The sequence below is a fragment of the Bos javanicus genome, chromosome 21 (genome assembly GCF_032452875.1).
Source record: "Bos javanicus breed banteng chromosome 21, ARS-OSU_banteng_1.0, whole genome shotgun sequence".
Taxonomy (NCBI): domain Eukaryota; kingdom Metazoa; phylum Chordata; class Mammalia; order Artiodactyla; family Bovidae; genus Bos; species Bos javanicus.
In genome coordinates, this window is record NC_083888.1 from 44,749,524 (window position 1) to 44,765,246 (window position 15,723).

At 34.6% G+C, this 15,723-nt stretch overlaps 1 protein-coding gene across 4 annotated transcripts in view; it reads left to right on the forward strand.

Moving 5' to 3' along the window:
* LOC133233946 (protein FAM177A1) overlaps window positions 1–15,723 on the forward strand; it is a 68,861-nt gene that overhangs the window by 20,907 nt on the left and 32,231 nt on the right. For all 4 annotated transcript variants that reach the window (XM_061394127.1, XM_061394128.1, XM_061394133.1 and 1 more), the window contains 8 exons: window positions 1,781–1,931; window positions 3,427–3,575; window positions 3,874–3,974; window positions 4,471–4,557; window positions 7,292–7,365; window positions 7,563–7,671; window positions 12,290–12,460; window positions 15,189–15,284. In XM_061394127.1, coding sequence (XP_061250111.1) covers window positions 1,781–1,931; window positions 3,427–3,575; window positions 3,874–3,974; window positions 4,471–4,557; window positions 7,292–7,365; window positions 7,563–7,671; window positions 12,290–12,460; window positions 15,189–15,284 — 938 coding nt within the window. The remainder of the gene's footprint in view (window positions 1–1,780; window positions 1,932–3,426; window positions 3,576–3,873; window positions 3,975–4,470; window positions 4,558–7,291; window positions 7,366–7,562; window positions 7,672–12,289; window positions 12,461–15,188; window positions 15,285–15,723) is intronic.

The window sequence follows — 15,723 nt, forward strand, 5'->3', positions numbered from 1 at the left end:
ATCTTTTTATGAAATCACTGTATTCCATTGTATGCATATATGTAAGTAATCTCCTTATGAACATCTTTGATCCTATTTCTTTATATATTTATGTTTTATTTTAATTGTATCTTTATCATATTTTAAAATAGCTGGTAATGCTAATTTCTTCTTTTTCAACATTTCTTGCCTCTTTCACCTGCTTATTTTCCTGAGTAAATTTTAGTTTTCTTTTTACTTGGAGGAAAATTGCTTTATAATGTTGTGTTGGTTTCTTTAATCAAGTTCCAGAAAGAAAAATCTCCGTAAGATTATGATTAAAACTATATTGAAGCCAATTAATTTAGGGGAGAACTGAAATCTTTACTTATTTGTATAGTTCCATGTAGAAACTTTCTAGGTCTTTTTTGTTAAAAATTTCGCCCTTAAGTATATTAATTTTCCTCTTTTAAGTTTCATATATATTCTTACTCTGTGTATTTCTACTTGATTTTTGTTGTTAATTTAGGGGAAAAACTTTTTTTTAACATTATATATCCTTTCATTTGACAACGTTGATCTGTGTTAAAAGTTGCCACTAATCAAAAGAATGCAAACTAAAATGAAATCTTATTTTTTGATTTTCAAGTTGAGTAGAGTTTCGAGGATTATGAAAATATAATAAAATAGCAATGAAATTAAAGTTTTGTGAAGGACATTTTCCTTTTAAAAACCAAAAGCCTCAATGATCAAACCATTTGATCCAAATTCAGCTTGTAGGGGAGTGTATCATAGTTTAGAAGAAACAACATTATATACTATTTATATTGGCTATATTTTTAATACCAGGAAGTTAGAAAACCTTAAATGGCCAACAGTAGGGCATTTATTTAATAAATGATAGCATAGCCATCTGATGGAACGCTATATAACTTAAAAGTCACGTGTTACAGGAATATTTAATGGTTTTAGAAAGTGCTACAGAAGGATGACTGTCATCAAAAAGAACACAAATGACAAATGATCACGAGGATGTGGAGAAAAAGGAATCCTTGTACACTGTGGGAATGTGAATTGGTACCACAGCTGTGGAAAACAGTATGGCAGTTTCTCGAAAAACTGAAAATAGAACTACCATATAACCCAACAGTTCCATTCCTGGGTATATATTTAGGAAGGAAAAAAGACACACTAATTTGAAAAGCAACATTCACTCCAGTCTTCATAGTAGCATTATTTATAATTGCCAAGATATGGAACCAACTTAAGTGTCCATTAACAGATAAATGAAGAAGATTGAGACACACACACACACACACACACACACACACACACACACACCCTACATACAATGCAGTACTACTCAGATAAAAAGGAATGAAAATTTGCCATTTGCAACAATTTCAGCTGAAAAAAAAAATTGTAACTCACTGTATTGTATAGCTGTAATGTATAGTGTACATCAACTATACTTCATTTAAAAATGCTTTCAAAAGACTGTTCAGTGGAAAAGCATATATGAAACACTATATAATACAAGTTCAGTTATTAAAGAAAATTTAAAAAATTGAGGGATACGCAACTCATTCAGAAAAGATATAAAGCAGGATCATACAGGATTTCATAATTTGGAGACTGGATATTGCTTCATGCTGCTCTTTAAGTGGCTTGTCATATTTAATACTTACTGGATTTTATACTTAATTGAAATTGTGATCAATATGACTTTTTCAGAATTAAGATATACTAGCAATTTCCCAATTACTAGTATTTGAACGTTTTGCTGTTGTGGTTGTTAAATCATTATTTCCATGTTAAATAGCTATACAGAAATGGATCCTGTTATCATTGCCTCTGAAGGAGTGGAAAAATTCAAAAATGAAAACTTTGAAATTATTATTGTTGATACAAGTGGCCGTCATAAACAAGAAGACTCTTTGTTTGAAGAAATGCTTCAAGTTGCTAATGCTATAGTAAGTAGCTTTAATTTAACAACATTATAAGGACTTCAGTTAAAATTTAACTGAGTTTGTGAACCATATAAATTATTTTTTGTCTGTAAGATTCCAAGTAATTTATTTCTATTTTGGGCTCCTTTATCTATATGATAAGGACTTAATCTTCGCTACATTAATATGAAATTTTCATGAGTATTGGAAATTTCATTGCTTAATCATCTTATTAGTATGTATAAGAAAAACTAACAAATTGAGAATAACCGTTAGTAACTATTGCATTTCCTTTCTGTAAATTCTTTAAATTAGAAACATTTGCTTTAGGTGAATTTTGAAAGATATGAAGCATTTAAAAGTATTAATCATCATTCAGTGTCTCTTTAAAATCGTGATGGAGATAACTTGGGGATAAGAAATGGTTTATAGGTAATCTGTAGCACATATTATGAGCCCATATTTGCCATTGAGGTGCTGGCAGTAATTCTTTGGTTAATGGTTAGTGCTAATAAGTTGGGTTTTAGCCATGCCATTATTTTGACTTAGTGGAGCAGATCTAAGGGAAATAGCCTTACCTCTGTTTTTATCCATTTTGGTTTCAGCCCACACTCTTCTGCTTTTTCTTCTTCTCATTTACATTTGCTGTTCCATTTGCCTGGAGTGTGATTGCTCGAGATTGTTGCTTAACTTTTTCCTCTTTATTCAGATCTCAGCTCAAATTTTACCTCCAGACAGGCCTTCTCTGACCACCCTAAGAAAGAAGCCTTCCACACCTCATAAGTGATTTTCTCCATCCCATTTTAATTGTTGTATATTCAAAATGTTTCAGTTCAGTTTAGTTCAGTCTCTCAGTCACGTCCAACTCTTTGCGACCCCATGGACTGCACCACACCAGGCCTCCCTGTCCATCACCAACTCCCAGAGTTTACTCAAACTCATGTCCATTGAGTCGGTGATGTCATCCATCCATCTCATCCTCTATCGTCCCCTTCTCCTGCTTTCAATCTTTCCCAGCATCAGGGTCTTTTCTAATGAGTCAGCTCTTTGTATCAGGTGGCCAAAGTATTGGCGTTTCAGGTTCAGCATCAGTCCTTCCAATGAATATTCAGGATTGATTTCCTTTAGGATGGACTGGTTGGATCTCCTTGCAGTCCAAGGGACTCTGAAGAGTGTTTTCCAACACCACAGTTCAAAAGCATCAATTCTTTTCAACTTTCTTTATAGTCCACCTTTCACATCCATACATGACTACTGGAAAAACCATAGCCTTGACTAGATGAAATGTTTATTTGCCTATTTTTAAATCTGTCTCCAATGACTTCAATTTAGGCCCCATAAAGACAAGGATTTTCTTATTCATCTCTATCTGAGGACCTAAATGGTGCCTAATACATACTACTTCTACAGTAAATGTTTATTGATTGAATAATTATAGTAAATACTTTTTATAGCTTCTATTGATGAAATTTACCTAAGGTCAGTTAAAATACGTATCTTTTCTATTTAAATTTTCTAGCAACCAGATAACATTGTTTATGTGATGGATGCCTCCATTGGACAGGCTTGTGAAGCCCAGGCTAAGGCTTTTAAAGATAAAGTAGATGTAGCCTCAGTAATAGTGACAAAACTTGATGGCCATGCAAAAGGAGGTGGTGCTCTTAGTGCGTAAGTATCATTAACACTGTTGTCCTGTGCCTTGGACTTACATGCTATGTGTGTGTGTGTGTGTGTGTATGTTTATGACTTTATTAATCATTAAAAATCTATTCCAATAGTGGACCTAATATAGTCCATGAAGAAAGTGTAAATAGAAACAGAATTTTTGAGTCCCTCTGATATATCTATAGTTCTGTTTTAGCTAGTGAAAAGAAGCTTGAGCTATGTACCTTTGTCTAATAAGCTTTGACATCTAGAAATTTGTTTTCCTTTTTGAGGTTATTTTGTGTTTTCTTTTTCTTTGCAGAGTTGCTGCCACAAAAAGTCCGATTATTTTCATTGGTACAGGGGAACACATAGATGACTTTGAACCTTTCAAAACACAACCTTTCATCAGCAAACTTCTTGGTGTGTACAGTGGTGGGGATATAGACAAATCTCCAAGAAATAGTGTGGCTTTTTAGGACAGATTAGAATTTTAATTCTGCCCTCTCACTGACTAGTTTAGGAAAACAATTTCCTTCTATGATTTATCTTCTTCACCTAAAAAATAGGGATGATGGTAACCTGCTTTCCATGTTTAGAGTGGTAATAATGAGCTGTTGGATAGAAAGTTCTTGGGGAAGTTTTAGAGCACAGTACGGAAGTATGTGGTTGTAGTAACAGAAGTGATAATGGCAGCAGAACTTTCATGTTTGAGAGCATAGAATTTGGAATTAAACCCTGGACTGCAGTCACTGCTTTGTTACGTAACCTCTCTAGCTTCAATTTCACACCTGTAAAGTGTTGTAGAAATACCTGAGCTGCCTATCTCACAGGTTTATTACTATATGTGCATGCATTTTGCGTAATGTAGCAATATAACAAGTATAAGTTATTAATTTTACTGTTTTGGCTCTTATAGGTATGGGTGACATTGAAGGATTGATAGATAAAGTCAACGAGCTGAAGCTGGATGACAATGAAGCACTTATAGAGAAGTTGAAACATGGTATATGAGTAACAAAAAGCATTTGATCTCAGATGACTTCCCTTGTTTTCTTTTGATAGAGCTACTATAATTTTTTGAAGTGATAAGTCCGTTAAAGTCAGTTCTTCCAGTGTTTATTTTTTAGGTGATTTATATGCAGATCGGTGTAAATCTCAGTCATCTAAGCAGCTGTAGAATTGAGTGTTTTATTTTCTTTCTTATAATCAAATTGCCTTAAGATTAGTATTGAAGCTTTCATTGGGTTCCTTGGAGTAAAACAGGTTAAAAGTAAGCTGAAATACTCTCTTCTAATTTGTTTGTTTACTTATAAGTTTTATATTTATATAATAAAACATAAATTTTAAAGAGATTAAATACACATTTTCTTCACATTGAAGACAACTCCTATGAAAGTATGTTTAAGAGCTTAAGTTTTTTAACCCAACATAGAACTTTTAAAAATAACCTCAGTTTCCTTCTGTGTTAAAAAGTAGATAATACTAAGTATCTTCTTCATAGAGTTGTGACGATGAGCTGATATATATATAAAATGTCTAGCACATCAGGAACATTTAACATATATTATTATTGATCATTTCTGTTTTTCTCAAAATGACATGACTCTTATTAATTTCCATGACCACATACTATCCTACCTCTGCTCCTTCTCACTCATCTTGTCAGGTACCTATGTCTTTCCATCCTAGATGGTGGTGTTTTCTAGTGATCATTTCTAGGTCATCATCTTTCCCTGAGCTTCAGACTCATATCTGTATGTTTGCCAGACCGTGCTTTGATGTTCCTTAGACACTGATTTCAATTTGTCCTTATCTTCCCATTTCAACCTCCCACCCCAGTGTTGCCATCTATGAAAGTTAACATCATTTGTCTTGTTTCCAAAGTCAGAAACTTGGGTGTTGTCATCCACTCATGTCTTCCTCACTCTGCCCAATCCTTTTCCCAATAATTATTAGTTCTAGTGATTCTACCTCTTAATTATCTCCATTCCATCCCCTACTTCCCAGCAGCTATTTAAATTAATCTCTTCTCTAGATGGTTTATTCTAAGGCTTTTTAACAGGTTTTACAGTTTTTTGGATTATTTCCCTTGGTCCTGTTTTTTTGTTTTTTTTTTCTTTCTTTTTTTTTTTTTTGGTCCTGTTTTTTTAAACTCCAGCCAAAATGATCTTTCAGAAATGCAGATTTGATCCTATTACTACTACTTTTCTTAAAATCTTTCAGTGTCTTCCCGTTGCCCTTGTAGTGTTTTTGAATGATTCCATCATCTAATCCACATCTTCTGAGTCATGTTTTGACACCGTTGTTCTTAGCATTCCATGGGCCAGTCATGCTGAATTTCTGTCAGTTTCTCAAATGTACACTACAGTCTTTTTTACCTTGCTGGCCCTCTGCCTGTCAGGTAGTTATCCTCTCTTCTTCCTATTTCTGTCCTCCTTTACCCCCAGCCAAACTGGCTCACTCATACTTCCAAGTCTCTACTTAAATATGCTTCAGGAACATTCTGCCTTATCCCTAGACTTGGAACCCCTGCTATGTGTTTCCACTGGACCCTGTAATTATTGTATTATTCATCATAATTATTTTGATGTCTGTCTTCGCTGCTTGAAGTTGAAGATTGGTTTCTAATATATTCCCAGACAGCCTGCTTTCGAACGCCTAGGTCTCTCTTTAGGTGTGTGCCCTTGCTTCAGGGGCCTCCTTACTTCCAAATGTAGTGAACTTTCTCTTTTCTCTTGGCTCCCCAAATTTAATAGTGTTATCCGCCTTTTACATTTTCAAACTCTACACTTGGGTTCCATGACTGGACAGTGGACTTCCTATATTGTCTTAATTTCCATTGTCATTTCTGTATAATGGCCAAATATCTATTTCAGCCTTAACCTGCTCTACCACTGTTTAATTCTATATTTCTAGCTGCCTAGAACATTTCTTTTGATGTATTTTACTGCTCCTTCAAATTCAGAATGCCTAAAACCAAGTACGTTCTTTTTTATATCGTAGCACAAAAATTGAAAATAGTCTTTCTCTAACAAGTTAATTTGCATAATAATGAAATGCTCAGATTCTAAGGATATCATTCCATTAATTTTGACAGATGTTCGTTGGGAAACAGAACATTTCCATTACTCTAGGAAGTTTGCTTATTCCCCTTCCCAGTAAAACTTCATATAGGAATCCTAGAGTATATATATATAAGTTTTTTCCCCACCTGGTTTCCCTGACTCAGCATAATAGTTTTGATATTTATCCAAGTGGTTTTACTTATCTGTACCCTGTTCTTTTATAGCTGAGTAGTATTTCATCCAGAGTTGACCTGTTTTCCAGTTTATTGACAGTTTAGCTGTTTAAGAAGCTCCAAATAATCTAAAACAGTTTTGTCATTTTTACATTCTCATCAGCAATATATGAGAGTTCTGCTTGTTCTATATCCTCTAACTTTTGGTGGTGTCAGATACTTTAATTTCAGTTATCCTAGTATGTATAGATTGTTTCCTTTGTTTTCACATTTCCTGTGTGTATTTATCCATTTTATCAGATAAAATATGAGCTTCTATAGGATAGGATGTCTCCATGGCATTCATCCTGTAATCTTATGTAACTTCTCAGTGAATATTTATTGATTGGCTATGTTATAAGTGTGCTTCAAGATGAGCCCATGATTAAGGAAAATATTAGTTTTATTGAATGGAAATGTCACTCTCTAATGTATTTGCATCATTTATATTGTATTTCAGGTCAGTTTACGTTGCGAGACATGTATGAGCAATTTCAAAATATCATGAAAATGGGCCCCTTCAGTCAGATCTTGGTTAGTTATCCTAAAAAGTTTTTTTCTAACCTCTATTAACTTTGTTATAATTTCTAAGAGTGGATACACTTGCTTTAATTATTTTAATATTTGGGTAAAAATAGTTACTTTTAAAATTTAATATTAAAGCCATTAGTTAAATGTGAACAATTAATCTTAAGCTATTACTGATTTTTATGTTTAAATATATGTTTTAGGGGATGATCCCTGGTTTTGGAACAGATTTCATGAGCAAAGGAAATGAACAAGAGTCTATGGCAAGGCTAAAGAAATTAATGACAATAATGGATAGTATGAATGATCAAGGTAAGATTTCTTGACTTGGAGGACTGTGTTCTCAATATCAGCAAGTTGAGACTTTCACTGTGTTCTTGTGGACAAGATGGGAAAAATTTTAGAACGAGTGATTGTTATTTGGGAGATTTATAGTTGCTTGAAAGCTCTTGCTCAAAAGTTACAATTATTGGGTTGACTTCATCTTTGAGAGAAATGTCTAGTACAGTGCTTCTCCAAATGAGTTCTGTGATGAGAACACCAGTTCTTCAGGGTGTTGATAGAAATAACTTGAAAGGGGAGTCCTGTAGTCAGATAATCTGGGTTTTTTTTTTTAAAAAACTGGTACATTTATTTATTGCATGTCTTCTCAGACCTCTAATATGCTCACAGGAGTTGGGAATCTGTGAGAGAGGGACAGTTTAAGCAATATTGACCAACTTAACTTTGCTCTGAAACTCTAAGGTTTCAGTCTTCTCAAGTATACTGCTCTCTGTAATCCTAGATTATCCCTTCCTCCTATACTTCTGGGTCCTCAGCCCACGAGTATTTCTAGATTCATGACCCCTTTATCTTTTTCCCAGTTTTTAGCACCTTTTCTAATTCAGTGCAGCAAGCATGCCACGTCTTCTACTCTATCATCTGACCTCTGTTGACAAAGAAATACACGTGTTTGGCGTTGAATTTTTTCAGTCTTTGGCTAACTTACTGATGAGGTTGTGACAGCCACAAGCCATTCTTCAAACTTTTTCAAGGACTTTTCTCCATCAGTAAAATCCTCTCCTGTGTCTCCAGTCTCTCCTTACCTACTTATTTTTTTCACCCATCAGCATATAAACATTAGCTTCACAGTTGCACATTTTCTGGGCTTTACTTCTCACTCATACTTTTACTCTGTCTCTTTTCAGTCAAGTTTCTTAAAAAAATGGTTTGTGTCCTCAGACTACTGAAATCTGACTTCTGTACCCACCATTGCTCTGAAATAGATTATACAAAGATTTACAACAACCTTCTACTGGGTCTACTCCAGTAGAGACTTTTCAGTCTTTTTCTTTACCTTTGCAACATTGGATGTTCATTGACGTTTTCTTCTTATTTTCTATTACTTTTTTATTTCCACTTTTACCCTTACTTTTCTTGTTAACTGCAGTCTCTTTCACTGGTCTCATCCTCAATCAGCCTAAAGGAATATATGCTACAAGGTTCTGTTCTCAGCCAGTATTTATTATTATTGTGTTCCTTTTGTTGAATAATACCACTTCTGTATATACTACCTGATTATTTTTTATAGTGTCTACCTCTTTCTTGATCTCTTGGCCTTCATAGTAACCCAGATAAGGTTGTGTCTTTCTCATCTCTTTATCTTCAACACTGCAAAAATTCTTGTGTGTAGAATTAATAACTGCAGCCATATCTAGAGTATTTACTCTATCCCAGGAACTGTCATGAGCACTTTACATACATTGCTGCTACTGCTAAGTCGCTTCAGTCGTGTCCAACTCTGTGTGACCCTATAGATGGCAGCCCACCAGGCTCCCCCATCCCTGGAATTCTCAAGGCAAGAACACTGGAGTGTGTTGCCATTTCCTTCTCCAGTGCATGAAAGTAGAAAGTGAAAGTGAAGTCGCTCAGTCGTGTCCAACTCGTAGCGACCCCATGGACTGCAGCCAACAACAACTCTTAAGGGACAATTCCGGGTCAAAATCCAATCTAGCTTTTACAGATTAGGATACAGGGAAGTTGAGTAATCTGCCCAAGTCACTAGCTAGGGGATGGAGAGGCTGGGCTTCTGGCTTGAGAGTCTGTACTCTGGATTACTTGCTGTCTAGACGCTCACTAAATGGTGGACAAGTATCTCTATTACATGTTTGAGAGTCTTTTGAGGAGTATAAGTTCCAAAAGGTAGTTTTTCTCCTCTGGTGAGTGACACTTCCATCCATGTACTCAGTCATCCAAGCTAGAAACTGGTGTCAACTTAGATTTACATCCTTGCTGATTTTCTATCTAGTGGTTTTATTGATTATGGATATAGAGGTGTTGAGATGCCTGACTTTTCTCCTTTCAGTTGTGTTAGTTTTGCTTCATGTATTTTGAAGTTCTTTTGTTGGGTGCATGCACATTTAGGGTTGTTTTGTCTTCTTGGTGAATTGACTTGACTCTTTTATCATTATGTATGTAATGCCCTCCTTTGTCCTGGTCCACTTCATCTGCTATTAATGCAACCACTCCAGCTTTCTTTAATTAGTTGTTTGCATTGTATGTTTTTTTCTATCCCTTTACCTTTAACCTACCTGTTTTATGTTGGAAATGAATTTTGTATCAACAACATGGTAATTTTTTTTTTTAATAATTCTGATAACCTCTTTTAACTGATATTTATATATTAGGATTTAGTTCTGCCATTTTATCTTTGGTTCTCTTTGTTCACTCTGATTTTTGTTCTTCTGTTTTCTTTTTTCTACTTTCCTATGGATTGTTTGAACATTATTTATTATTCTGTTTTATTGTATCTGTATATTTTTTGGTATATTTTACTTTTCTTAGTGGTTGCTCTAGGTATTACAGTATATATACATATTTAACTTATCCCAGTCTATTCATATCAGTATTTTTCGCTTCAGGTAGAATATAGAAACCTTAACATCACCTTAGACTTAGTGAGTTATACTTCCTAAATATTTCTTGTATTTTCTCTCTCCTCTTTGTTACCTGCATTAGTTCATACACATAACATTTCTTACCTGGATTGCTACAGTAGCCTCCTGACATTTCCCTTTCTCTTTTAATCTGTCTCCTCTTTTAATCTGTCTTCTTCACTGCCATAAAAATAATATTTCTAAATATAACAATTCTGGGATCAAAATCTATTGACTTAATGATTAATTTCGAACTCCTCAGCCTGGCATAGGGCTTCCCTGGTGTCTCAGACGGTGAAGAATCTGCCTGCAATGCAGGAGACCTGAGTTCGATACCTAGGTCTAGAAGATTCCCCTGGAGAAGGAGATGGCTACCCACTCCAGTATTCTTGCCTGGAGAATTCCATGGACAGAGGAGCCTGGCAGGCTGTAGTCATGGGGTCACACAGAGTCGGACACTGCTGAGCGACTTCCATAGCCGGGCACACAAGTTCTGTTATAATCTTGTCCTTATTTTTATAACCTCTTAATTTCTCAGCTCTTATCCATGCTTGGTTCCTTCTACACAAAACTATTTTCATTTATTCTGGGAATCCATGTTCTGCTTCCTACAATGTCCCTTGCTCCTTTCCTTCTTTTCTTATCTCATACTCATCCTTCAAGACTACACAGTTTAAGAGAAACCACTAGCATGGAGCCTTTCTTGACTTCCTTTCTTCTTTGAGTTATGTCCCTTCTGCTTTTTGTTAAATTTAGTCATACTGCTTACCAGGATGTGCTGTTATTAGCTTGTTTTCATTCTCTCACTCCATTTGAGCTCTTAGGAGAATATGATATACATTTTCAAAATATTTTATCATAGAGATGTGGCTTAAAACTGCATTTATGAAATGGATTTAGAGGTTTTAATGGACTGTAAGTTTACTGTGAGATAATTTGATCTTTGTTTGTATTGCATTGGTAATCAGTCTTGCCCTGGATTTCAGTTCATTTCTGGACAATATGCTTAGTGGACATAGCTAAATTAGAAGATGTATTTAGGAAATCAGCATGATAAATGGGGTGTTAAACCATATTATAAGAGGAACAGTCAAAAGAGTTGGATATTTGTCACCTAGAGGAAAATTCACAGGAGACATGATGACTCTGAAATAATTTGAAAGCCTTATTCTTTGTGCCTGGCAAGGAGACATCTATGCAAAATAGGAAGAAGTGTCAGACAAACGTATTTCATATTAATATGGGAAAATATTTTCCATAATTACAGGTATAATAGAATGACATAGGTTTAATTATTTTGGATAGTGGGTCATCTCTCCTGTGGTTGTTAAGATCAAGGTTAGGTGATCACTTATTAGGGGATATTGTGGAGAGAATGCAGACATAATAGAAATTTTGTACCTGAGATTGTATGCAACTACCGCCATGAGAAATGGACCTTGTATTCTAAGAGTTACCAAAACGGTGGAGGTGTTTGTGTTACGTTCATTCTTTATGTTACAGAAAGAATTAATTACTAGTAGTAATTACTTGATTATATAGGAAATATAAGTTATTCTGTTGATTATAGATAGAATCTACCTACTTCTACTTGTTTATTTGCCTAAATTTATGATTTAAAAGATAACAGTTATTTAGAGCTAAGGTGAGCACTTTTGTTGCTTTTTGAAATATACCTCTGGTATATATTCTGAGGAGCACTTGGACTTGAAATATGGAAAGGATGGACAGAAAGTTTTTTCAAAGAAAAGACATTTTTCTGTAAGGTGAGTATGTGTATATTTGCTTTATTGTTTTTATAGCTTATGAATATTATAAATACTCTTTTGAATATATTCCATGTTTAGTTTTTAAAAATCAGAGGCAGACACAGCAGATGATAACAGCATTTGTTAAGTCTGGTTGGTGGTTTGACCATTGTATTTGTTTTTCTGTATGTGAGACATTTAGATGTAAGTGCTTCGACAGTGAATGATAGTTGTGTGTACATGAACGTAACTGACCTTTGCCTGCAGAGCTTGACAGTACTGATGGTGCCAAGGTTTTCAGTAAGCAACCAGGAAGGATCCAGAGAGTAGCAAGAGGATCCGGTGTGTCAACAAGAGATGTCCAAGAACTTCTGACCCAGTATACCAAATTTGCACAGATGGTAAAAAAGATGGGAGGTATCAAAGGACTTTTCAAAGGTAAGAGGAATAATAAGCACATCATTATTTGACACTCTGAAAGGAAAGAAAGAGGTTGAGAAACTAAAAGTTAAAGTCAGGAAGAACTGCCAGTATTAGAAAATATACTGCTGAATTTCATGTTTTATTCAAGTCCTTCCAGAATTTATAATGTGATCTGTGATTTATCTGTTTTCAGATTCAAGGTAATAAACACTAATATTTTAAAAAATCACACTTAATGACTTTGTGTGAATTTATATATTAAGGAAAATTTAGAGACTATGAGAAAATGTAAGAAAAAAGTTTAAAACACCGATTACATTCACTGCCCAGTGAATCCCATGGGTCTTACTGCAAATAACACTTGATATAACTAGGGGTTTCTTCTGATCTTAACTTCTTTTCCATATTGTCAAGTATTCTTCAAAGTATACCCTTTAGACAGATAGTAGTTTTCCAGTTATGTATGTATCTTTGTTTAGCACAAGTGCATCTTTGTTGGATGTTTAGGCTGATTGATGTATCACTGTCAGTTCTATATCAGTGTCAGTTCTTGTGTAAGTTTCTGTTCAGTCTCCGATGAAGCCAGGGATTTTTTCTGTTTTGATCAGAAACATAGGAGATGCTGAGTAAGTTTGGTAATAATTCAGTATTTTCCAGTTTAATGGTCAGTTTTTCAATATGTGTTTTAGATTACTCATATTTAACATCTCTTTGTACATTTGCTAGTTTAAATTTTCTTGGTGAATCCCCTCTTTTTTAGGTTTCTTGTCCCATTTGTTTTATTTTTTGCCTTATTGCTTTGTAGTAACTCTTTAAAATTCTTGGATTATATCTGCAAATATTTTCCCCAGTTTTTCGTTTGCCTTTCATTTTTATATTTTTAATTAAAACTGAAGTTTTCACTTTTAATGCAGCCAAACCTTTTGGTGTGATTTCTTTTATGCTCGTAAAAGCCTTCCCCATGTTGGTACCACAGTGTGAAAGTGGTAATCACTTAGTCATGTCTGGTTCTTTGCAACCCCATGAACTGTAGCCCCCAGGCTCCTGTGTCTATGGAGCTCTCCAGGCAAGAGAGTGCGTAGCCATTCCCTTCTCCAGCATCTTCCCAACCCAGGAATCAGACCCATGTCTTCTGTATTGCAGGCAGATTCTTTACTGTCTGAGCCACCAGGGAAGCTCTGATACCTATGTTTTCTTCTACTCGTTCTGTTTTTTTTTTTTCTTTTTCTTTTTGATTTTACTTTTTATCCCACTTAGAATGTATTTTGCTGTGTATTATCTAAGGTAAAAAGATAAGTTTGTTTTTCCAAAGAGTTAAAGTCAACTGTCTTAGCCCTGTCTTTAAATTTTTTTCTCTATCTTAAACACTATTAAGTGAATTTATTATCTAAGAAATCCTGATTAGGCAAGCTCCGAAGATGAATAGTATCCCTGAATAGGTTTCTAAAACAGAAGAGTATTTACATATCACCTTTCGTCTTTTGACAGTTTCCTTATTTTTCTTGCCTGCTATATCCTGTTTTCTTCTTTGTGACAAGGGAGAAAAGTTAGACAAACTTGTTTAAAATTGGTTATATTTCCTAACACCACATACTATTTCAGATAGTGATTTATAAATACATTAAGTCAGTTTAACATCTTTCCCAAATGACCCTGACTGTTCATGATAGAACTACTGCAGATCCGTTGGTCAGATCTTAAGTCTGAGCCTTGACTACTCAATAAAGGCACAACCAGATGAAGTGGGCAGTGAATTTGGTGCACATCCTTGTCACACCAAAGCCTTAATAATGTTTTGAAGTTTTAAGTCCTCAGAGACAAAAACTTATAATGACTCACCAGTGGTCATAGAATTCACATCTTACACAGATTTATTAATTATGAAACTTTAAAAAATTTTTATCATGTTTTATAAAAAACATATCTTCTTTCATTCGTAGTTCTTAATTCATTTAATTTATTCATATTAGCCAGCTTTGATCAGAGAATCAGGGTCAGCTTTGATTTGAATTTTCACAAATGTTCCTGAGAAGTACCAGAGTTAATGTTTCTTTGAAATAGTTTTGCTGAAGCAAGCTCTACTTATTCACTGCTGTTGCATCAATGATCTCTTTGATTTTCTGTGTATTAAGAGCACAGCAGTTATTCTCTAAAGGATGCTTTTCTCTCTTCTGCCCCAGTGTGCATCTCTTTCAATGGTTGACTTTTTGCTGTAGAGTCTCACTGAGTGTGTAGAAATTCACTGATAAATGGAGTTTCATTATATTTTTTTCTATTCTCTGAAGCTTTTTATTTATAGTAACTTCTTAGATATATACATCTTGAGGTTCTCTCAGACTCTTTCTTTCATAACCATTTATCAGTAATCCATTCTCGTTCCCAGTTAACCCATATCTTTAAAATTTTTTGTTCAGCATTATACCATATTACTACTGAACAATTGTTACAGCTTACTATTAATAACCATTGGATATGGTTTTGCTTATAGTGGCTCATTTCACAGATATAAGTAAAAGTGTTAAAAATTTTAGTCCTTAAAAGCCCCTTAAATGTCCCTTAATATTGAATTTCACTTTTTCTTTCTTAAAAATACATATGTAATTGGGACAAAGATTAGAAGGGAATATGTATAAATAGAAATAATTTTGTTAGAGTAAGATTATAGGATTTTTCTTCATATTTACTCAGTTTCTATGATATCCTGATTATATTACAGTCTGTACTGACACAAAAATTTTTTTAGGTGGTGACATGTCTAAGAATGTGAGCCAGTCACAGATGGCAAAATTGAATCAACAAATGGCCAAAATGATGGATCCAAGAGTTCTTCATCATATGGGTAATTACAGAGTTGTTGCCAGTTGCTAATACATGGTTTAGTTTATAAGGATTGAGTTTTAATAAGCCTTCTGTTGTTAATCGAAAATCAGATCAAACAGCGTATGGTGGAAAAGGCCCATCTAATTTCTAAGTGGAATGGTTGTAATAGTGTTGTATAAGCTGAGGTTTCATTCACTCCCCTGCTGCTGTTTGTGACTTTTGAGCAAGCTACTTAATCATCTTCTTTTAAAAAATATATATTTGGCTATACACAGGGTCTTAGTTGTAGCATATGGGATCTAGTTCCCTGACCAGGGATCGAACCCATGCCCCCTGCATTGGAAGCACGGAGTCTTAGCCACTGGACTACCAGGGAAGTCCCAAAATTGTATTTTTATTTCTTTTCATTTTATGGCCATGTGGACCACCTTGGACCACCAGAGAAGTCCCTAATCATC